The sequence below is a fragment of the Acromyrmex echinatior genome, chromosome 12 (genome assembly GCF_024713525.1).
Source record: "Acromyrmex echinatior isolate Ae372 chromosome 12, ASM2471352v2, whole genome shotgun sequence".
Taxonomy (NCBI): Eukaryota; Metazoa; Arthropoda; class Insecta; order Hymenoptera; family Formicidae; genus Acromyrmex; species Acromyrmex echinatior.
Genome location: NC_141863.1, coordinates 13,316,493 through 13,341,094, shown reverse-complemented (window position 1 = coordinate 13,341,094; position 24,602 = coordinate 13,316,493). Strand labels below are relative to the sequence as shown.

Here is a 24,602-nt window from a genome sequence, read left to right as displayed (position 1 = left end):
CCTACCTTGAATCTCGTTGGAGCGGCAATTTTTACATGACTGTATACCGTCGACAAGAGTCGTTTTGCAACGACGGGAGTTACGTCTATCGGTCGTATCCCAATAGTTCGATGTTTACGATGATTATAATCTGACAATAGACGCGGTAGCTCGTCGATCCATTTGTACGAGCCGTTTAACGTGAATGTTTTCCACATGTTATTCTTGAGTGTACGGTTGAATCGTTCCACTATCGACGCTTTCATCACCGAATACGTCGAATAATGATTTATGTTGTATCTTTTCACAATTTTTTTCTGCACGGTAGTGTTGTAAAATTCCTTTCCTTGATCTGTCTGCAGGTTTCGTGGGTATCGTTCGTCCTCGCGAAATATTTTAGATAACGCTGCGGCTACGTCGCTTCCGTTCTTGCTCTTGAGCGGTAGAGCCCATGCGTATTTACTCAAAACATCGATAACGGTTAAAATGTAATTGTAACCTTTGTTGAATCGCGCGTAGGGACGCATCTCGACTACGTCGGCTTGCCACAAATCATCGCGGTCGTGCACCACGACGCGACGACGTGGAAAATTTCTTCGCGCGGGCGCGTGGAGTTCTTTCACGAGTTTTTGTTTCTCGACACTCATCTATTTTTCTCTCTCTCTTTTATTGTGACAGGAAACGAGCCTCGCGCGTATCTTTTAAAGCAGGTACCCTCGATTCAGATGCCGAATCTCGTTCTCATTACGCACTTTCTTTGACATAGTCGACGCAGATCACCTACACCGCGATGCAGTATCTGCATATCGTTAGACACTTTCTGAGTACGATCGTATCTCCTTCTTTGTCGTTTTTAAACGCTCTCTCTAGCGTCTCCTTCGTGTCATTCGCTAGTTGACGCAGATCCGTTACATTTCGATTTAGACGCTGACTCTCATCAGACACTTTCTGAAACGCGAGTATCGCATTTCTCTCTAACGTCTCTTTCGTTACTATGTTATTCATTCGTTGACGCAGATCAGATACACCTCAATGAATCTCATCAGACACTTTTGTCGATAGCGCGTTTACACCTTTCAAGACTTCCTCCACGTTGTCTCGTATTTTTTTCAAGTCGTTCGACATATCTTTCTGCATATCCTGAAGCGCGTGCACAATAGTATCTCTCCCTATCGTTTTCAACGATCTCTCTAACGTCTCCTTCGTCACTGTATTATTTATTCGTTGATGCATATCAATTACACCTCGTTGAATCTCGTTAGTCTTTAACATCTCTTCTGTCACCATTTTATATATTTGTTGATGTAGATCAGTTATACCGCGCTGAATCTCGTTAGACACTCTCGTCGATAGCGCGTTTACACTTTTCGAGACCTCCTCCACGTTGTTTCGTACTTTTTCCACATCGTTCGAGATATCTTTCTGCGTATCCTGAAGCGCGCGCACGATCGTATCTCTCCGAGTCGTTTTAAACGATTTCTCCAATGTCTCGTTGGTCACTACATTTTTCATTCGTATCGTTATATCTCGATTCAAATGCTGAATCTCGTCAGACGTTCTCGTCACATTCTTTTCCACGTTTCTTCGCACCTTCTCCACATCGCTATGCGCTTCCTGTACATCTCTCCTTATCGTTCTAAATGATTCCTCGATCTCGTTTCGCGTATCTCGAATCGTACGCTCGACGTAGCTTTTTTGTTTACCACATCAGTGTCGAATTCTGGCCCGGCAACGTGTTCTATTTTTCGCTCCTTCGCGTCGTAATGATCCGGATTCAGACAAAGCCCATTGTCGTGCACGTAATTTCGTAAAGATTCTATCGACGATCGTTTTTTCGACATTGCTCCCTCTCATAGACATACCAAATTTATTCACAGACATCATATCGAATTCGCGCGAACCTGATCACTGTCACGATTTTCGTCACAATGATTCACTTTTATAATTAAACTCAGTTCCGCGACGGAGTTCCTCTTGTCATTTCGCGACGCAACTGTAAAATAGTTTTTTCCAACTGTTTATTCGTCACCATACCTTGAAGTTGTTCTTTAAACGATTTCTCCAATGTCTCGTTGGTCACTACATTTTTCATTCGTACAGTTACATCGTCCACGTTTCCTCGTATGTTCTCCACATAGGTACGCACTCTCTGTGTATCTCTCCTTATCGTTCTAAATGATTCCTCGATCTCGTTTCGCGTATCTCGAAGCGTACGCTCGACGTAGCTTTTGTTTACCACATCGGTGTCGAATTCCGGCGCAGCTACGTGTTCTATTTTCCGTTCCTTCGCGTCGTAATGATCCGGATTCAGACAAAGCCCATTGTCGTGCACGTAATTTCGTAAAGATTCTATCAACGATCGTGATTTTTCGATTTCGTTTCCCCTCATAGACATACCAAATTTATTCACAGACATCATATCGAGTTCACGCGAATTTGATCACTGTCACGATTTTCGTCACAGCAATTTAATTTATAATTAACCCAGCTTCGCGAAGTTCTTCGATTATTGACAATATTTCGTTGTCGTGAGCATTATTACCCGCTCTACGAGAAGCATCGAGCAATTGAAGACGATCCACCAACTCATTGGGGTCGTCCCAATAAACGTAATCTATTTCGTTGTTGGTCAATTTCGTACCGGATGGTATATTTGTCTTTATACCTGAACCAATACTAGTGCCACTGGTCTTACGATGAGTAACTAAGAGCGGAGCGATAATGTTTTTGTATTTGTGTCCTTTGTTACTCTTAATAGGCATTCTGGCGTCATTGTCACGTCTGTGAGCATTCGTCATCAATAATATATGTTTGTATGTTTGTTTATCATTCTCTGTGTAGATAGCGTCGTTTGGAATCTTCTTGAAGATCAGCTCGTATAGACCTGGTGTACCTTTGTACCTCACCCCGTCTATGATTATAGTGTCGTCCGTATCTACGTCAAATTTTTTACTACCTAACATCGTACCGTTTTCATCAAAATAAACACCGTAGACAAGATCGATTTCGTTTCTTGCATCACCAGTTAAAAGAGTATTTACGTATATTTGTCCTAACGGTCCTAATTGACTTTGCAATCTCTGACGACCTTGAGGTGTGTTCAACACCTGTCTGACAGACGTTTCGAGCGACGACGGATCATCATCGGTTTTAAAAATTTCTTCGTCCCGTAAGTTAAATGGAGTTACCTGTTGTTGTTGTTGTTGTTGTTGTTGTGATTCTATTGGTGTCGAATGAATTATGGACGAATCAAACATAACGTTTGATCGTTTCTTTTTATTTATTTGTTTGTTCCATGGAAGACGTTGGGGAGTAGTTTGTGTTGGAATCGCATCATCATCATCATCATCATCATCATCGTCGTCGTCGTCATCATTATTATCCTCATCATCGTTGTACTCACGTTTATTCTTTTGCTTACTCTCCGTAAACTTAGTGTCAAATGGTTTACCTCCACGTTCAGTGTTTCCAGCAATTTGTTTCAACGGTTCGATAATAGGTTTTAATTGTTTCTCCAAAACGATCTCATTCTCCATTATGCCAGTCTTCAATGCTCGGTGTTTCTTACGAATCGACGCGCGAGTCTTCGCGATCAGTTTTGCTGTTTTCTCCCGTTCAGAGATACTTTTCGTTCTGACCATCTTATCGTAATGTCAAAGAGGTACTGCTCACTTTTTTTTACAAAAAAACACTACAAATGATTTTTTACACTACAGCGAAATCGTTAAATCCTCGTCTATATCTACCGTTGCGTAACGCGCTATCTTTGTCTATTACCACAAAACCGTATTTGTGTTGCCAACATAAATGGCACAACGTGCAAAAATTCTCATACGATATATCGGTGTTCACGTGATCGTTATAAATGTGTTTTAAATTGGTACCGTCTTGTTTGAATAGTATTAAAAAATTTGCATTATCGCGTATCAAATGTTTCGGTATTTTTGCATACGTCTGACAGAGATAAAAACAATCAATGTTCGTATGTCGACCCATAGAAAAATATTCTCTAATAGTATTCTGATTATCGCAAGCCACATCATCGAATACAAATATTGAATTGGGAAGTGCCTCCTTCGGTGGTATGACGTCGCGATTGTTGGAAAAAGCGTGGTAACCGATACCATTTATCGATTCGAGTAATTCTTCCAAATATCGATATTTCGGTTGAAAGAGAGATTTCGAATACACGTATACGTTTTCGAAACGTACACCATGTGGACTTTCTATTAAACTTATCAAAGCGTTTGTTTTACCACAATTAGATGGTCCGCAAATGATGCAACGAATTGTATTCGGTAGTAAAGGGCCGTGTCTACGAATTTCTCCAACCGTTTCATCGGACGTGAGTCGCGTCTTGCGGTCGAGATTCGACACTCCTATCGACCGTGATTGCCGTACAAATCGCATTTACTTGTGTAACGCGCGTGCGCGATGTAACGCGAGCGAGTTTTTTCCAGCACTATTTATATCCCCGAGCAGGCACTCGATCCGCACAGTTTTACTGTAAAGAGCAATCGTCGTCGTTGTTGTTATCGCAAAAAATGTTTTTCTTACTAACGGATAAACGTCGGATTCTCGATTTTACCGCCGAGCAATTGCAATACATACCGAAGATTGTTCTTCTACAGGAATTTGAGAATTACGTGGAGCTACTGTGGGATCGATTACTCGAACATTTAAAAACGGATCCTGAAGTGCAACGCTATCGTCCGTATATAGAGCATTACAATCGTTCGTGGCAACGAACACACATAGATGGTCCGCCACCACTTATCAAAAATTGTGACATATGTCGTATGAAATAAGATAGCGTGGAGGATGAGGGAATGATTCCTGCGTATGGAGCAGGTTTATTTGACAAGGCGATAAACGCGCTTCCGTTTGAAGTACATATACCTGGTTATCAATTTTGTGGACCCGATACTCATCTCGCGAAAAGACTAGCGCGTGGTGATCGAGGTATAAATCGATTAGACGCGGCGTGTCGCGAACACGATATCGCCTATTCGCGAAGCAACGATCTCGCCGATCGTCACATTGCCGATCGAGTTCTCGCCGAAAAAGCACGCGAACGTATAACAGCGAGTGATTCGACGTTTGTGAGAAAGCTGCCGCGACCGCTGTATGGGCAGCCATGAAAGCAAAAACGAAATTAGGAATGGGTATGAAAAGAAGGAAAAAAACGAAAAGGAAGAGACTACTTCCGGTAACGAAACGCGAAGGTTTCCTACCGATTTTACCAATGTTGGGTGCACTCGGGTCTTTGATCGATGGAGCGGCGAGCGTAGCGAGAGCTGTAAGCGATCACAAAGCCGCTCGACGTCAGACGGAAGGTCGCGGACTGTATCTAGCGCCCTACAAACGTGGTGGTGGTAATGTGAGAAAAAGAAAGGCAAGAGATAAAAAAAAACATCGTGGAAGGAAACATTAGGGACTCTTAAAATACCGCTCTCCGGTATCACAACGAACGAACAGTTGAGTCGTGCGGCATATCGTTTGCGTTTACCATTCTTCAGAGGTGTGTTTATGCGTGACGCGTTACCGACGAAACCACATCGTAATGAAAGCGGTATCGTAAATCTCGATAATTCGGAAAATGCTGGAACACACTGGGTTGCTTATGCGAAAAAGGGAAATAATGCAGTTTACTTCGATGGTTTTGGCAATCTTAGACCATCGAGGGAACTCGAACACTATCTCGGAAGCAACGTAATGTATAATCGTCGCTCTTATCAAACGTTTGATCAGAGTATTTGTGGTCGGTTGTGTCTACGATTTCTTCGAGAAATAGATTGGAGGAAAAGATATATCTAATAATGTGTCGTGTGAGTCGCCTCAGTTGAGCGTTTATCTTCGATTACGTCATGTCGTGGACTCTCACGTTAACTGGAACAACCAGTATTCTCACGGCGAGTTACTTTTCTGCGTTGGATTTAAGTAATGGCGAATACAAATTGGGTCTTACGAATTTCGAAACGTACAACGCGATACCGAATGTCACTTCCACGAATAATAACTTCTACTTCGATACCGACGACAAAATAATTACGATTCCCGAAGAATCGTACGAATTGAGTGCTATAAACAAGTATCTGAGAGCTGCTATCCGTCACATACTACGACAAAGATAATGATAATGACTACGCGTACATATTCGACGACAACGATGGCAACGATAGTACTCATACAGAAGAGATACTGAATCTTCGAGCCAATGAGAATACTATGAGAAGCGAGATCAAATGTGCGTACCGGATAAATTTTACGAAACCGAATAACATTGGTTCGCTATTAGGTTATTCGAACTCTCGCGTAATACAACCGAACAAGTGGTACGCGTCTGACAAACCTGTAAACATTATGAATGTAACTGTAATTCGTGTAGAATGCAACATTACTTCGGGTGCGTACAACAACGATAAACCAACGCATACGATACACGAATTCGCGATGAACGTCCCACCTGGATATAAATTGTCTGATACACCTACACACGTCATTTATCTCCCAGTCGTCGCGAGAAACGTTACCGATATAACGATACGTATAGTGAATCAAAACGGACAGTTGATATACCTTCGTGGAGAGGCGATATCGATTCGACTTCATATACAACGTAAACGATAAAAATATGCTCACGAACAAAAGATGCTCGTTCTGAACGAGTCGCACGATTGTTAGAATACATCTACGGCGATACGTAATTTTTGCGCTTCAAACCGGAAAAAAAAACGAATCGTCGCAAAATGTTTCGCAATTCGACGTGTGTAATCTCACTAATGTGAAACTTTTTTTAAATTCTGATTTTTATCCTTACGACGATATGAATTTAGATTTCGAACGCAAAAAATATGCTGTACTCTACGATATATATGTAAAATTTCAAAAAACGTACTACGGTAACGACAATCGCGATGCCATGTTATCTATCGGGGAATTTCTTTTACACGGCCCATTTGTAGTGATCGATTGTTCTCGTCAAAACGAATCGATAAAAAGCGCTACTGTGGATATTCGTATAGAATTCGAGTGTAAGGAAAATATTCCACTGAACACCACAGCTTATTGTCTCATTATTCACAGGGTGATAGAGTATAATCCATTGACTAATGTTATTCACAAAATCGTATAATATTTTTTTTCAAGCGCTCTCCTTCTTCATCAAAAAGTCACATGCTGTCGTATTATAATGTAAAAAAACACATGAAAGAGTACGAGACGCGATTCATTACTATTGACGAAGCATTTCGTCGTGTCGTATATATTAGGTGTTGGAATTAATTCGTAGCGTTTTTAATGAAAGAATGTTATTTATTTCACATGAGCATTAAAAAATACATTAATGAAAGTACTTCCCATCACTTGTAAAACGCTACGAATTAATTCCAACACCTAATATAAAAAAATCACGGAACGCGATTCATTACCTCTGACAAAGTGTTCGAGTACACATCGGTTTTTTTTTATTTTCCTGCTGCGTGTCGTATACTTGTGCCACATCGCGATGTCCCCCGCGTTCGTCATCGTCGTCGTCGTCTTCGTTACGCTTACTACGACAACAGCGTCAACGATAACGACGAATCGTCAAGGCATAGATACTGAAACAATTCTGTATCTACAAAAGTACGGCTACTTGCGTAAGAGTGAAAACAACACACAATTATCATTCGAAGAGGGAGAACTTAAATAGGCGATTTCATTATTTCAAGAATATTATCAAATACCGGGTGATAGTACATTGAATAACTATACGTTGTATCAAATGCGTAAACCACGATGTGGTCTCCCGGACATTTTGCATCACGAGCATAATACAGGTAGGAGGAAATGGGCAAAAACACATCTCACGTGGAACTTCCATTTGGCGGATGTGCACATCTTGACTACCGCATTCGCGTTCTCGCTATGGGCAGCGAATTCGCGAATTCTTTAACGTTCCAACGCAAAACGTTAAATCCCGACATCTTAATATCTTATCGTAGTGGCACACACACGTACGCTAATCATAAACGTAGCAAGGAAATTTGCTCCGCCTCGTTCGATGGACCTGGTGGAGTACTCGCTCACGCGTTCTATCCTTCAAATGTTGTTAATTACACCGCTGAAATACATGTGGATGCTGCAGAACCATGGCATATATATCTAACCGAAAAATCCGCTAGTAACAAGGATTATCTGTTTAATACGTTAACGCATGAAATTGGACACGCATTAGGATTAACACATAGTTCGCATAAAGATTCCATAATGTTCGCATATGTCACTGTTAGGAATAAGGATAAAATCGTTAGACTCAACATAGAGGACATTTTAGCCAACAACTCTATGGAGATAAAAATTCAAAACCAGCAACTACACAACCACCAACGTCAACAACAACAACACCACCAAGTACCGAAATTACAACAGATAAACCCGAGTACATAGATCTCTGTAGTTTACAATATGTAGATACGATATTGGTATTGCATCATCGAATATTCGTTTCGTACCAACGTTATGTATGGTCGATAAATATAGATGATACAAAATACGACGGACCATACATACTAAACAGCTACATGGATTTCCTTCCGAAGAATTTCTCCTTATCAGCCGCGTATCAAAGACCTTCGGGTGAACTAGTACTGTTTATAAATAATATTGTCTACATGATCGAATACCCCAGTTTCAAATTGAAAGAAGGTTGGCCAAAACGTCTCTCGAGTCTAGGATTTCCCCCGAACACTTTCATCGATATCGTAGTAAATACTAACAGAGGACAAACCTACGCGATTTTCAATGGTAATGACGTGGCGCAGATAGACGAATGTAGTATGACTGTTCGTTCGTTTCAACCGTTACAAGCGGTATTCCCAGGAATACCACTAGCTCCGACCTTGGCCTTCCGATATATAAATGGTAATCTGTACTTTGCCAAACAATAATAATTTTACACATTTAACGAGTTCACGAAAACCGTAACAGAGGTTGGTAAATTTCATATAAACATACTCAACGTCGAATGTTTGCGAAACGGGTTATTACAACAAATGCAGGATATCTTGGATCGATTATTTCAATCGAGTAATACAAATTGACAAAACATACACCGGGAAATAAGACGAAGAAGGAGGAGGAAGAGGAAAGGATGAAAGGACATATATAATATATACTATAATAATTTTAAACGATTAGTACGAAAGGAACGATTATTCCGACAACATCGTTCGTACGCACTTTCCAAGCTTTTTTTTTCCCGATCGTGAGAATGTTCAACAACGCGGATATTATAAATTATCTTATGGAACAGGACGATCGCGATGAATAAAGCACGAAGAAGAAAAAAATAGTCGACGAATCAACTGATGTGAATCCAGATAAAGATAATATATCAAATAGGTAGATATTCTTTTCCCTTTGCGTCTCTCTTTTCCATCTGCCAATTTCTTTTTTTTCCATAATTACAGACATCAAATCGCACATCATCCTACCATACGCATTCTCGAGAGAAGATATCCGTTAACTGCAACTGGCTATAAATACTTGAACATTGGTATCAATGTCACACTCCCTTCTTACGTGACTATCATTTTGGGAGATTGTCACGGTAAAGAGATTCCGCTTTCACCGGACATCTGGAGAGAGCTTCTCGAACAAAAACACGTCATTTTGTCCCTTTTGCAGTACGACGAAAATAATAAAGGAATACGTGCGCCGTCACCAATGTACGTTGGAAATCTAACGTTACGCTTCGGACGAATTAATAATCTACCAATCCTGCGTCTAGAAACAAGTACAGCTCGTCTATCCATGTCGAAAAGTACTGTACTTAATATATTTAATCTCGAACACTGTGTGAATCGTCTCATTTCCTCTCTAACCGCAATGACCGATAACGTCGATAAAAAATTTTCACGACTTCTTGCTATCGCGTCCACTGTCACGAAATCTGCGAATGTGCTAAACACGATGTACGATAACGATTCCTTTGACCGCAACGACATACTCGATTGCGAGTTGATCGCTTTGATTTTCGGAGAACGTTCATTGTATATATATATATATCAATTAACGCTAACGATGAACCTATACGTTTTTACAATATGTGAAATTATTTTGTACTGTACTTAATATATTTAATTTCAAACACTGTGTAATCGCGTTGTCTCATTTTTCCTCTCTAATCTATCTATGTATCCCTATGTATCCCTATCTATTTTATATACAATTTTATCTTCACGTAAAAAAGAGAAAAAAAAGGAAACTCGCGCTAACGCAAACTTAATAGGAAAAAAAATAGCAAAAAAAGAAGACGGAAATGGATGTGGAATCATACGATATATATAATTACTCGCACTAAACGAGCGTTAGTAATGAAAAAAAACGTGTGAGCTTATGTTTCTTCATTCGTTATTTTGTCGAAATTGATAAAAAAAGTATGGCGGACTGTGCGAACATTGACAACGTAGTCAATTATATTAGAAACGTGGACGCGGAACAATTCGAAAACATTATAGACGAAATGTTCGAGGAAATTGATTTTAACGTAGATGAAAATTCCAACGATTCCGGTTACGTTAGTGATTTTAGCGAACACGATCTTTAAGGATGCGATGAAAAAATTTAAACGTTGGTGCGAGCGAGAGCGACTTGGTGGGAGCGAGAGCGACAGTCCGTATCTTTAAGGAGGTAAGATTATATTATTATATTATATTTACAGCGAGTGAGAAACACGTTGGTACGAGCGAGAGCGACAGGGGAAGAAACATATGTAAAACTGCATGACGGATTTCGCTATCCTTTTTTTATTACTTTTATTAAACTAACAACGATCGAACACAACGAAAACGTTGGTGCGAGCGAGAGCGACAAACGAAACATAACGTTAGTGCGAGCGAGAACGACGACTTGGTGCGAGCAAGAGCGACGGCAAAAATGGGGGACCGTATCTTTAAGGAGGTAAGCTTACATTATTATATTATATGTACAGCGAGTGAGAAACCCGTTGGTGCGAACGAGAGTGATGGCGCGCACGCGGGAAGAAAAAACGCGTGAATCCCCAGTCGCTCGCCCGCTCTCAAGCTCGCCGGATCGTCGTCGTCGCGTCACGCCGTGACGTCACCAGCTCACACACACATGCGCCCGTGGGGACGGTGGCCGGGGAGGAAAACCGCGAGAGGTGATGGGAGGCCATAGCAGTTCGCTCATTGGCTGCCCCCCCGCACCACAATACCCCTCTCGCCCAGTTTTCTCCCCGGCCTCTCACCCCGTGGCTTGCCCCATGGCTTAGAATATACATAGATATGCTACTAAGATTCGTCCAAGCTATGTTTCCAATATTAATAATTTGGGATGTTCTGTTCGAAATAGCTGGTAACTTCATAGATTGAATTCTTCAGTTTTGATTAACGCGAAGGTTGTATCGCGTGTAGTCACGATATATTCAGTGGGCGTTGATTGATTCGGCTTTGGTGATAATTTAGTGGTGATTCCCTCGTACAATACGTCGTATTGGCTGAACTTGCATGGATCGGATTGGGACGCTATCCAGTAAGTTTCTGCTCCATCAGTGTCGAAGCACATCTTGATGTGCATCATGCTCCCGATGGTAAGATGATTTCATTTGTTGATCGCCTTATTGTCACTTCTAGTGATCGTAGCACTACCTTGATGCTTGAACTATCACATCGTCCCATGTGCCGAAACCGTCGTTGTACTGTGTCCCATGACAGCGATCGTCCACTCCGATGCGGCCTGCCAATGTTACGCTTCGCAAGTTGATGGCATTGGTGTTGAGTTTGCTAAGGTTCCGGTGGGCAACATCACCGATCCGGTTTCCTGTGCCTTCCTATATCCATCTGCTTCGAATTCATGTATCTATTCCTTATGACCGCTATGCATTGCTAAAATATGTGAGTGCATGCCGCAATAATAGATTGTGCGGTCTATCTCCATTCGGCATTGAAAGACGCTTAGTTTGTCATAATCGGAAGTTTGGATTAATTGGATGTATGCTTTGGATGCATCAAGTTCAACATTTTCTAGGTCACAATTGCCGACGTCTAAGAGTGACAGCGAAGTTGAGGCTACGCCCTCCACAGTCATAGCCCACCAAGTCGAGCGCTGGGAGGCTGAAGAGCGGTATAATGGTGGCGAGGGAGAAGGCGGCTGCCAGTCGTTATACTGGCACGTCAGTGATTGGCATCAGCTTCTACTGGGTCCGGGGTGGAGGTCATCATCGTTGGGCAGATGCGCTCCGCGTTCTCCGATGTAACGCAATTTCTTGAGTTTATTTCCGTGTACAATTTGTGTTCTATTCCTACTTACGGCTATCTTAATATTATTATTATCTAAGTTTTTTAAGACCTCATGCGATCCTGTGTACGGAAAGCTTTCCTTTTAGCGGTTCCTTCAATAAATAAACCTCGTTTGAATGTTTGTGAATTAATCTTCCTATCATAATAACGTTTTAATCGATTTTTTGCGCGGGTAAGATTTTCATGAGCGAATTTTTGCACGTCCCGGAGTAGGTTGAAATCAGGTAGTCTACGTACGTCTCGTTTAAGTCATTCGGTAAGACCGGATCGCTCGTGGGGATTCTAGCCGTTCTGCCGAATACCAATTCGTGCGGCGTGAACTTCGTGCCTTCGTGCACGCTCGTATTATATGAAAAGATCGCCAGCTTTAAGTGTTCATCCCATTCATTATTTCGGTTTGTTTAAAATACTCCCAGAGTACGTGGTGATTTCTTTGAACCATTCAATTGGGAGTGATATGCCGTGGTTCTAAATTGCGTGATGTAAAATTTGTGTTACGCGCATGAGTGCGCTTAAAAAATTCGAGCCTTGGTCTGTGAGGATCGCTCTGGGAGTACCGTAAATACAGATAAAATTGCTCACAAATGCGCTAGCTACGTCGATCGCTGTCATTTGCTTTAATGGTATCGCAAGGGAATATTTAGTTAGGAGAACCTGTGCAGTTAATATATACGAGTTACCCGCTCGAGTCTCAGGTAGTGGACCCATAATGTCCATTGAGATTTTTTCGAACGCTGTGTCCGGAATATCCGTTAGGACCATAGGTTGGCGAGTTTCACGCGTACAAGTTTTTTTAACTGACAGTTTTCTACAGTTTTGTATGTAACATTGAATGTCAGCTTTCATGTTCGGCCATTGGTATCATTCTTTAATATAAAGATATGTTTTCGCCTTTATCCTCCCATCGCGGAGTCATGATATTCCTTTAAAATTCGCGGGCGATCGCTTATCGGAGGCACTGAAACCTGATTAGTACAAATAAAAATCTTGATATTATGATCGTGGAATGTGTCGTTTAAAATATTTTCGATTTTATACCATGGCATTCTATCGACATCGCCTTGACATATAGAAATCGATGTCAGAGCAAGTTCGTTTACTACATCCAATAAAAAGATGAGATTATTTCCACCATTATTTGATTGTTTATTATCTCCGATATGCGCTCCTTAACTACTAATGCGATTATATATCGATTTTGATCATTGATTAGTTTCGCTCGCCCGAGAGTGACGTTCTCAATTTACGGCAGTCGTTCCTGATTTGCGAGCATGCGCGCTTTCGCAAGGTTCTCCTCGTTGTATGACGAGTATCACTAAATTATCTTTTCTCGTAACGAAATTATCGGGTAGTATTTGTGGGTTGAAACGTGGTGAGAGATGTTAGGTGCGCCGGGAATTGAGGCGTCAACTACTGTCGTCTAGCTCGGTGTCGCTTATATTTAGAACTTCGTCATGGGAAATATACGGCTGTCGGGCCGCTATGGTCGTCTCGTGCTAAGTCTCTGGCGAGTGGTGTGTTTTTTTTAAGATTGAGTTTTTATCTTGGAAAGTAGGATTTTATGGCAGTTTAATTTTTTGTTATCCTTGGCGGTTGGGAAGATCGTTGGGTTTCTAGAGAGTGCGTCGGCGTTCAGGTTCGTTTTCCCTGCTTTGTAAATAATGTTATATTCATATTTCGCGAGTCTAAGCCTCCAACGCAAACGTAGGGTCCTTGACGGAGTCGAGCTATGTTAAAGGTTTATGGTCCGTTACAAGATCGAACTTGTGCCCGTATAAGTATGACCGGAAATAGTTTACACTGTAAATTATAGCTAAAAGTTCTTTCTCGATTTTAGAGTTTTGTTCGACGGTGTTTAATAATCGTGAAGCGTAAGCGATAGGTCGATTTTTATCTATTGTTCCTTGATTAAGTATGCCTCCAATCGCGTATTTCGAGGCGTCGGTGGTGACTATAAATGGACGAGTAAAATCGGGGTACTGTAGGAGGGACTCGGTGCATAGCAAGGTTTTAAGAGAAACAAATGCTTGTTCCTGCGCGTCGGACCATTCGAAGTTTATATCCTTTTTCAGAAGATTGGTTAAGGACGATCCGTCTTCGAGTCTGGAATGAAACGGCAATAATATCCCGCCAGGCCTAAAAACTGTTTGATGCCCTTAGAATCGTTCGGTCTGGGAAAATTTTCTACCGCGCGAATTTTTTGATCAATATTATTTTTTTTCTAAAATTAGTGGAATAAGCCTACTGAAACCACTTAAAAAAAAGCGCATCAACAATAGTACCTCCGAGGTGATGTGGAAAGCTATTGTCCATATCGTAATTACAGTATTATAATAATTGCTTACTATATCATTGCTTATTATATTATATTATATTGTAGAATATACACATAATATGTTAATAATAAAAAATTTTAATATTAAAATAAAATTCATGTAGGAAAGAAAATATTTTAATGATATTTGCTGGAAGATATATTTCCAGCATACTTTTTGTATTGCGACGCTCCTGGGGCATAGCGTCACATTAGCTTGGCCGCCGAGTCTCGAGTGGTAGTGGGGGTCGCCTCAGAAATCTGCACGAAATGGGCAACTGAAATTCCGAGCACTGTTTTAATTGACAATTTTCTTCATATATCTTTCTATGCATGTCTTTTATATCCATCTTTTCAGTTTTCTTTATGTCTTTTATAGTTTCTTTTATTTTAATTTGCAATTCCTTTCTATTTTCCTATTTTCATCTATAATGTTCCTGAGAAAATTCTCATTTTCGTCCACCGATTGTATCCCGTCTTTTTCTTTGCGTAATTCTTTCTTAATTCCTCTTGTTTATTAGCCAATATTTCATTTTTCTTTACAGGAGGTTGAATAACAATGCAACATTCATTATGTTTGCTAACAGTTTGACGCTGGTAAGGATCATTCCTATTTTTCTGTTTTTTTTTTCAACTTTCCATGATAGTTCTCTCGATCCTCTGAGGAACACATACAAAAACGAGATGAAATTGAATCAAACTTTATTCGTTTGCGTCCAGCAACAAATTCAATTTCAGAAGGCTTAAAATGTATCTGCAAAGAAAAAATTACAAATATGCTATGACTTTAACAATATATTATTACATGTTTATCTTTTAAAGTATAAAATCAGAGAATACTACACATAACTACTAATCTCGCAAAGTTTTTGAGAACTGTTAGGTGACCAGTTTTTGCCTCTTCCTATCGCAGCAATCCATTTTCTTTTTAAAGAGTTTTATCACGGATATCTGACTAATGCATAGCCTTGATTGCTATTGTTGGAACACTTGTATGTAGAGCAATACGATGGCATGGTAAATCGTGAATATTACGTTATATTATATTATATTGTTATATTATATCGCCTGTAATATATATAAGTACAATAAATTGAAATTAAAAATTCTGTGTGTCACCAAGTAATCGCATCTACAAACTATCAATAACATGACCCTTTCAACCACGCCCCATACGTAGAAGTCCAAAGGATTCAAATCTGGGCTGTTGGGAGGCCAGAATTCTTTCGACCAAAACATGTCGACGTTGTCCGACAACCAATTTTGCACCAAATGACTTGTGTGGGCGGGCGCACCGTCCTGCTGGAAAACATATGGCTTTCCAGACGACACAGTTTCCATCCACGGCTTCACTACATTTGTCAGAATACGCAAATAAACTTCTTTTGTGACATTTTCCCCTTTGTTAAAAAAATGCGGTGGCATCACCCTCACTGGACACAACACCTAGCACGTGAACATTCGCCGGAAATTTCGTTCTTGCAACAATGGGGACATCTTCAGGGTTGTGAGTGAGCCAGCGGTCATTCCTTCGATTGATTTTCGCATCCACAGTAAAAATTTTCTCGTCAGAAAAAAACTTGAGTCGTTCGACAACATTGTTTTAAGGAACACAAAAGCAGGTTGCAGCGTTCAACTCGCTTTGTCCTAGCGGCTTCGGAAAGCATCTGCCTCACTTTAATTGTGTAAGACTTGTAGCGAAAGTCCTCCTCGACTATTCGACGCATAGTTTTCTCGCTCACATCAACAACCGACGACAATTTTCGGATCGACTGCCCTAGATCCTCAAAAATCAACTCCTGAGCCCGTTGAATGATGTCGGGCGTCCTGACAACGCGCTCCTTCGAGTGGAATTTCCTCGCCGGTGTTGCAGAATCTTCGTTGGACTTCTCCGACTCATGATACTTTACGAAGACATCATACACAGTCGATCTCGGATACCCGAAGAACCGAATGATTTCTGTCGCCGAGCGCCCAGCGTGAATACTTTCGATAATCGCGGCTCTTCGGTTATACTCCGCACTTGGTTTCAATATTGCGACTTTCGAGGTTATGATGGTTTAGTACATGCGTCAAACTATTTGAATGCCAATCGCGACATCTACCAATGGTATTGAACGGAGGGAATTTCAATTTGAAATTTGTCCGGATTTTGGCGCCGCACCCTGTATAATTTCAACATTTAAATGTACATTTCTTATATAAGGAGAAAATATAAATAAGGTTTATTTATTTACAATTTCTCCTAATAAACATTTTGCCGAATATATATATATATATATATATATATACTTGTAAAACAAATGTAAGTATATAAAATCAGTTTAAAAAAACACAATTACTATTGTAATTAATGATCACTAACCTCATATGTGTTACCGTCATCGGCTGAACATCCGTTCTGACTCCAATGCATTGGCGTCGCAATATTTTAATCTATACGCATTCTTGCCAGTTAATCACGGTGTAGCTAGTCACATAATTAAGTTGGCGATTCTTTCTACTAGAGGTTCTCTACGTAAGTCGTAAGGAATTGACTAATCACAATTGAATATGACAAAAATAATTAATTATGATTAATTTCTTACAACTTATGAATTGCATCTACTGTGTAACAGACCTAAGCCTATTCTACAATAGTCGTAAGCATAGCTGTAAGTAGTTGTAGTTATAGTTGTAAGAATTGACCAATCAATTCGAATGTGAGAAGAATATTTCACTGTGATTAGTCAATTCTTGCAACTACAATCATTTACAGCTGCGTTTATGATTATTGTATAGAATAGGCTTAAAGCCTGTTTTACAATAGGATCGTAAATGACCCTACATCTATAATGGGGTCCAATGATGTTTGCAATACGACAAAGATCGTATGAGCACAAGAATTGCCGTAACACGACAGACTTAGGTTGTAAACTTATGCAATACACAAGGTTTGACGTATGATGTAAAGCACTTGGTAGCACGCTATCAGAAGATATAGTAATATACATAAATTACACGTCATATGCCACAGCTCGTGCGTTATTTATGTCTACTTATGAGTTTCGACACAAACTTTTGCATAACACATAGTGCACAAGAGAATCAACCAATCTGAATCCCTCCTTTCTTTCCACTTCAAAAAAACACGGAAAAAAAAGAATTTTGATTGGTTGATTCTTTTATACACTATGCGTTATGCGACTTTATCCTAAAATCGAAAAAAAAGTTAAATAAATTTCTAACTTTTTTTCAATTTTAGTATAAAATCCATTACAGCACCTCCTAATTTTTTGTGTCTACTTTAATCCTATAAAAGAATTTTTTATTCCGTTCAGTCAATTCGGAAATTTTTATATAACTGTAACGTCAAAAACGCTAATTTTATCGGTAATACAGCTCCACTATCCCTTTAAGCTGTAAGAAATTGATCAATTATAGTTGAATGTGTGAAGAATAATCAATTATGATTATTCAATTTCTTATTTCAATTAAATCTATTCTCGTGTACTGAGTTGTAAGGCCGGAATCAGACTATGCATTAAAGATTGAAATTGAAGATTGCAATTAGAAGACACAAGAATTTTAACTCCTAATCTTCAATACGTAGTCTGATTTCGGCTTAAAACATTGATAGCATCCCAGCTAGTGAGCAAATAATAGACTGTCTCACTGACCTACCCACACAAAATAAGGAATTAAATTCCCAGAGAACATATATTTCTGAAAGACATCATCTTTGTTTTAAGGACTTTTTCAAAAGACATCTTTTAGACTTTATCCAAAATAAAATCTTTTGCAGATAATCAGAAAAACATGTCCTTAAAACGTCTTAAGGACATCATAAACCGACGCATAAGATATCTTTAAGACGTCATTCTGATATTCCAAAAAAGTCTCATGAATTTAGGATCTTTATGATGTCTTATAAGACATTTCAATGTTCTCTGGCTTTATACTCTGTTTCTCAAATGTTCATAATTTGCTGACTTATACATTTAAAAGTAATAAGAAGTATGCAAAAATGATAACAATAATGACAATAATAATAATAAAGTTTAAAACTTAATTTATTTTTTTTTAATGTAAAATTTCTCTTCGTGTTTTCTAGCATATATATTTCTTTTGTAATATATAAATATATATTTCTATATGTATATATATGTATAAAATAAGTATATTGCATGTATACTTTTTTCAAATATACGTACTTTATAATATATATTACAATGCATTTATATACGCATTTATATTATGTCATAATACATTTATATTTATTGTATTTTAATATATAATATATATTCCCTTTATATATTTCTTATCTAAATTTATATCATGCATTTTAGTTAGAAATCTTTATATTTTTCTTATAGGAATTAACTCAAACGCTAAGTTAAACAATTTCATCGGTTTCAACCTTAAAGTAATATAAAATTTATAACAGCAAACAATCTCTTAACAGTGACATGCTTAATTATCATACAATCATGATTGCTTCTTGAGATCACAAGCATGACCTTGAAATGCTAAATATAAACTGTTTTAAAATCTAAACATTATTGCGAGAAAATAAATTACAATATATATACAACTGTATAAACTAAAAATTAAAAAAAAGATATAGATGCGAACGAGTTGTAAAAAATTTTTCTTTTCGGAAATAATAAAATATTAGACCATATTATGATTATATCATCTTTTATTCTTATACATCTAGCAATTATTCCATTTTTTCTACACATTTTTATGCATAGCATATGATCGATCAGACAGTTGAAATGATTTATATCGAAATTATTGATAAAAGTAGTATTTTTAAAACTTACATTGAAAGTAGTAGTTTTAAAAATAATAATTTATCACCTATATAACCTAATATATCATACTGTTATCACATTAAATATTAAGTTATTGCATTATATGATATATATAAATATTAAAGGCATATATTTATAAACATAAAGTATAATTTGCATAAAATTAATACAAGAGTCAACTTTTTTACCTTACGCCATCTAAATGAAAGAGTTTAGACTCAAACAAAAATCAAATACCTTGTAGAACAATGTAAATATAAAAATAATATGGAAAGTTGACAAGTTCTGTGACTCAGATCGTTAGAGTAGTTCCTGATTATTAAAATCATTTCATACAGATCTTGAGTCCAACTTATTAAAAAATAGATATACTATAAAACGTAATTTTATTCTGAAATATTCAATTGTATAAACAAATAAGTTAAAACATTTGTAAGATAAAATTTATTGAAATAATATGCTCACATATGTTTCAAAGTTTTCTGTTTGTTATGGAACCATGTTTTGATTTGGGGTAACGTCCGATTAGCCAATACAGTATAAAGTCTTTTTATTTCTTGAATTTCTTTTAATGACGGAAGATTAAGATTTTCCATATATTTAGCAAACGCTTCGAGCACCGCTTTTTTTTCTTTTTCAGTCCAGCGTAGTCTTTTAGTTTTTCCATAGGGAGACGCTAAAGAGAAACAATATTAGAAAATAATTCATCTAGTATATAATGGTTGCTCTTTGATTTTAATTTCTTTAATGTAAAATAGATTAAATCAATAAAAAATACGTTTAAAATTTAAGATATTTTCTTCTTTTATTTATTTTCACAGATATTCATATCAGATAGTAAGGGAAGGTCACCGATACCACTTTATTTTTAGACAATATTTCTTAAACAAAAGGTAAAAATATAACTTCAAAAACATAAGTACAAACTAAAAAGTGTCTTCTATTAGATAGTATAAGCAGTTTTTGTAATAGTGTTTGCAATTTTGTAATAATTAAGTTTTTCATAAAATAAATAAAAATGAAGGTCTGACAAAGTGGGCTCCAAAAATAGGCAGTAATGCCTATATTTCTATTCTATAGGATAAAGATATATCCTATTCTATAAAGAAAACTAATTTATGAAACTATAAACATTTAAAATGACAATATTATCAATAATACAGTCACTATTATTTAAACTATGCAATTTGCATAAAAAGATTGTAAAAATTTTCTTCTCGGATTCGCAGTATTTGTTTTTAGCTGATTTGGTATAGAAATAAGCCACAAATATATGAATTATGAGTTTGTACTTCTTTAATTAGCTAAACAGACGTTTATATTAGTCACGTTTTTATTAGTAATAATAAGGTGCAAAAGTTAATTTCTGAGAAATAAGAAGGTGTCACTTTAGAAGACCTATGTCGGTATCGATGACTTTTTCCTAATATTGAGAAGATATTAAGTGTTTCAGTTAGTTTTAACTGACCAGAATACCTAATATTAAAATTGAAAAGATTAATATTAACAAATTCTGTGTTGTAAGCATGCAAATCATTTTATCCTTTATTTTAATGAAAATTTAACATGCTTGTCCCTACCCTAAACAAGAAGGCCTATACAAGAAGGCCTTGACTAAAGGCCTATAGTGATTTGTGAATGAGATTGTGTGTGCTGTGTCTCTGTGTGTGCGTGTGTTGAGCAAGGGACTTCGTTTCCATATATGCGAGATGTGTGTGTTCGAGGTTCGTTTCGTGGCAGGCGCGGAAGTTTGCTCCACACGTTCGCGGTGCCGTATCATATGTCCGGAGCTAAGAACCGTAGGTTTTTAGTGAGTAAGCAGTGGTTTGTCCCTTGGGGACTGTGTTCTGCCAACTTTCGAATCGGAGGACTCAGCCGAATCATAAGATATCTTTTCGATATCTTATGTCTAAAAGATATCTAAAAGATATCTTTTAGATATCTTATGCAACATGTATGTTATCTGGGAATAGGCTGTTTTTATTGTAGAATAATAATATGTATTTTATGTGATAGCGCAAACCGTATATAAAAATAGCATAAAACTCACTAGATCTTTTGCGTTTATTGTGTTGATTTTTTTATTGTCTTGATTTGATGTAAAAAATTCTGTGACGAGGATATATCTGAAATAAATAATTTATATTACTATTTTAAATTTATATTACTATTTTAAAAAATATCTGAGAATACAAAAATTGTACACAACAAAAAATATACTGTATAAAATAAAATTGTTTTTATACTACTTTTATCTATAATAATTAATTAAACAAAATCGTGGCTTATTTCGAGTTTATATTGTAAATAGAATACTTAAATAAATACAATTAGCATAAGAATATAAATACTAATATAATATATTATACTACACATTTGTATAAGTACTACATATAAGTTTTATTCTATTTATAAGCTCAAAATAAGCCTCGATTTTGTTTAATTTTTTAAAAATATACAAGCATTTTTACTCTAATTTTTAATTAACTTCCGTCGGGCGACTGACAATGAGTGATGCACATGTTTTGTTTACACATTACATTTGTATTATTATTATGGCCTTATATTACCTTTTTCCTTCTTTTTGCAAATAAAATTTACTTAAAATTTAATATTTTTTACTTAAAATTTAATATTTTGATAAAATTATAGTATAGTATTTAACAAAATAGTTAATATGATCAATTTGATACACCGCGCCCGACGAAAGGTTAAAATATTAATGTATATATTAATAAAAACATCAATTCCTCTTACGTTTCATAGTATCATTACTGGTATCATTAACTCATGTTACGAGAATTGTTAATACTTGTTTCGACTTCTTCTTTTGAAGACTCGGTATTAGAATCTTGTGTAGCTCCTTGAACTTCTTCTAAATATTGAAATTTTGAAAATCTCTGCTTGCTTGTGGTTGACGATAATTTTTCTTATGTATTTTACCTTTATGATCCATAAATTCAGCCAGATCCGAAATTTCAACATCATTTAGATTGAGTTGAATACAATACGTCGCTATATGTTTCTTCAATGTTGTACCACGCAAAGTTGCAGGATAACTTGCGTTGCATTTTTTTGAAAATTTGCGCATTACAACGTAAACTTTAAGATATTTATATCTTTATTAAAACCAGAGCAAAGATGTATAGATTTTGGCTTAGTACGTTCGCTTCTTTTCGCAACTTTAAAGTTAAAATTACATATTGGAATAACTCGTTTGATAATATTATAAAACTGGCACAGTACGTCCCAATTTTCCGCGTATTAGAAATCTTACATATTTTTCTGCAATTTCCTTATCTCCTTTTGATAATGCGTTATAAATATCGCTATTCATATCTTTACTTATTTTTTCGTAAGTTTCAAAGTCTTCAATAAGTGTTCTTTCTATTTCTCCTGCCCGCCGCCTGTTAAATACATGAATTGATGTCAACGTAATTTCTGCTAAAGAGAGCCATTTGGAATAAGAGAAAGACTCTTGTAACGCCATATAAGCTTTCGTTCTCTTTTCTTTCAGATATTTATATAATCGGCGTACGAAACCTCATCGATTACTATCGAAGCTTCTATCCTTTTTTGTTTTTTCTCTGTCTCACTCTGTTATACTTCTGTTTCGATAATTCGTTCTGCAATTCAAGAATGTGATTTTTATTGATTCTGGTTTAGCATTATCTCCGATGCGACAAGGATGCACGATTCCTTTTCTAAACAACGATCTTGATTTATATATTTCTATATATAATAATTATTATATATATTATTATTATGGCTTATAAATATATATCATTATTATGGCGTTTCCAGCTGATAATATATTACTGGTTTATACAATGATTCAATCTATTATAAGCGGTACTTTGTTTGCGTGCGACCGATAAGAAGAATGGCCCTTCTTACTAAGTCGACACTTCGATATCCGAGTCGAGTCAAAAATGTGCTGTGTACAATTATTTCAGACTTTATACGTTTAAAATAAGTAGCTGGCGATTTACAGAAAATCTCAAAGAACAATACTATGCTTGCAAAAACGAATTATGAGCTTTAGTATAAGAGCAATGAGTATTCGAAAATTTCATTTATACGCTACATCTGTTACGAGATTGCAGCTTGTCGTTCCGACATCCGAGCAGAATCGAAGCTCAATCGAAACATCCATAAAACGCGTGTGTGTATGTATGATTATTTTATATATACACATACATATACATATATACACATATATACACATACATATATATATTTTATATATATGCAACAATAATTTACTAAATAAAATATATGTAAAAGACAGAATAGTGCAATTAAAATAATTATCTTCATTGGTATTCATATGTAAATAATATGGTACATTTCTTATTTATGAAGAAATTATTTCAAATTTAAAATTGAAATAACTAACATTATATTTATTTTATTATTATCTTTCCTCTCAAAAGAAAAAACTTTGACTAGGGCACGTAAGAACATTTTTTTGAGCCTGTAGTAGGTAATTCAAATCATTTCTATGATTCAGTGACGCATTTTCCATGACAGCGCCACTATCGGAATATCGGAACTAAAATAGTTAGAAACTACTCGGTTTAATGGCTTCACGTCAATTTCACTCATAATGTACAAACGAAATTTTCGACGACTCTTTTCTTTTATATTAAAGTCCTTACTTCGTTTCTAAAAGCATGGGATTGTTCTTTCAGGTTTTTTGCAATTCGCCAGCTACTTTTATGAACATGCAAGATCTGAAACCTTATATGCAGCACATATTGTGACGTATTGATTACAGAAACCGATAACAAAACTGTAAGTCTTCAATTATCCTTCGTATTCAATTGTAGCTGGCGAATTGTGTTGTTGTCGATACTTTAATTGTGGAGAAGGATTTTTTAATCTATAAACATAATTAAGAGAAAAGAGTCTTCAATAATTAATGGTAAAACAGGACACTCCAGCATCCCTTTACTTCATATGTATACAGCTTATTTAAAATATAAATATATTTGTAAAAATATAATATAACCTTAATGTTAATACTTTTAAGCGAAATAAACATCACGCGCATGTAAGATTGCAGAGATGAATATTTCTGATATACACTTTGTTAATGTAGCACGATTATATGAACCAAGTCGATTTATCATCTGAAGTTGAAAAGTGAACGTATTACCCTCAGAGTTATGTAGTTTATATCCACTTTGTCAGGGGTCAGTAGTG

General features: G+C 36.8%; 2 protein-coding genes and 2 pseudogenes across 3 annotated transcripts; 1 reads left to right on the top strand and 3 right to left on the bottom strand.

Moving 5' to 3' along the window:
• Positions 1-2,439: 2,439 nt before the first annotated feature.
• LOC147907954 (uncharacterized) lies at positions 2,440-3,620 on the bottom strand. The gene has a single exon (XM_087411816.1). The coding sequence runs from the start codon at positions 3,618-3,620 to the stop codon at positions 2,448-2,450; it is 1,173 nt and encodes a 390-aa protein (XP_087267942.1). The 3' UTR covers positions 2,440-2,447.
• Positions 3,621-4,795: 1,175 nt separating this feature from the next.
• On the top strand, positions 4,796-10,275 carry LOC105153419 (uncharacterized; annotated as a pseudogene). Its single transcript, XR_015546895.1, has 2 exons — positions 4,796-9,363; positions 9,432-10,275. The product of XR_015546895.1 is annotated as an uncharacterized LOC105153419 (transcript).
• A 4,930-nt stretch (positions 10,276-15,205) lies between these two features.
• LOC147907953 (uncharacterized) lies at positions 15,206-15,611 on the bottom strand. Its single transcript, XM_087411818.1, is given in 2 exon segments — positions 15,206-15,349; positions 15,441-15,611. Coding segments are annotated over 2 exon segments (315 nt in total).
• A 4,060-nt stretch (positions 15,612-19,671) lies between these two features.
• LOC147907952 (uncharacterized) lies at positions 19,672-22,935 on the bottom strand (annotated as a pseudogene).
• Between the last annotated feature and the right edge of the window lie 1,667 nt (positions 22,936-24,602).

Coding starts and splice junctions, on each gene's coding strand:
- LOC147907954 (XM_087411816.1), bottom strand. CDS start 3,620: ATGGTCAGAACGAAAAGTATCTCTGAACGGGAGAAAACAGCAAAACTG.